General features: G+C 53.2%; 1 protein-coding gene across 5 annotated transcripts in view; it reads right to left on the bottom strand.

Moving 5' to 3' along the window:
• Window positions 1–662, bottom strand: part of LOC140342269 (GON-4-like protein) — a 34,496-nt gene that overhangs the window by 15,882 nt on the left and 17,952 nt on the right. For all 5 annotated transcript variants that reach the window (XM_072428395.1, XM_072428399.1, XM_072428396.1 and 2 more), the window contains exon 2: window positions 21–554. In XM_072428395.1, coding sequence (XP_072284496.1) covers window positions 21–554 — 534 coding nt within the window. The remainder of the gene's footprint in view (window positions 1–20; window positions 555–662) is intronic.

Raw genomic sequence — 662 nt, 5'->3', positions numbered from 1 at the left:
GATCTGTTGGTGGGCTTCACTTGAATGGGGTCAGTTCCCGGAGGGGATCTGTTGGTGGGCTTCACTTGAATTGAAACAATATTAGGGGTAGACAGGGCTGTAGGTTGTGAGTGACTGGAATCCATTGGTCTTGATAATATAGTGGTGGCTCTCGAATGGTTGGATTGGATAGTACTGGTTGTTGGGGGACAAATGGTTTTCAGGGTATTGGGAGTAGAATGGGTTTGTATACCGGTCAGTGTGGGGGCCACATCCTGACATCTCGGGAATTTCTGTACATTGGGGTCAGTTCCAGCACTGCTGAGACCCCCAACCCCGGCTGTCTGTACCCCCAACCCTTTATAGGATTGCTGGGGGCTGGAAGGTCCCTGTAGACAGTGTGAAAAGTCTGGAGCGCCCCCATGTGGCCCTAATTTCCCATAATGTCTAGGGGAGGACATAGTTGGGGCTGCTGGTTTTCTGGAACTTTCCTGCCTCTGCATGGTCACAAGGCCGTTCCTTAGCTTCCCTCGGTGAGGGGTCGGTGGGTCCTGGATGGCGGAACAGCGCACAACCTGAGGAAAGATCACAGAAATTGTCAGGAAGAACCCCACAACTGCCCCAACCCCCTACAAACCAACCCAACCCCCTACAAACCGACCCAACAACTGCCCCAACCCCCT

Source organism: Pyxicephalus adspersus, chromosome 12 (genome assembly GCF_032062135.1).
Source record: "Pyxicephalus adspersus chromosome 12, UCB_Pads_2.0, whole genome shotgun sequence".
Classification (NCBI taxonomy): Eukaryota; Metazoa; Chordata; class Amphibia; order Anura; family Pyxicephalidae; genus Pyxicephalus; species Pyxicephalus adspersus.
The sequence above is the reverse complement of the archived record's forward strand: the minus strand, read 5'-3'. Positions and strand labels throughout refer to the sequence as shown.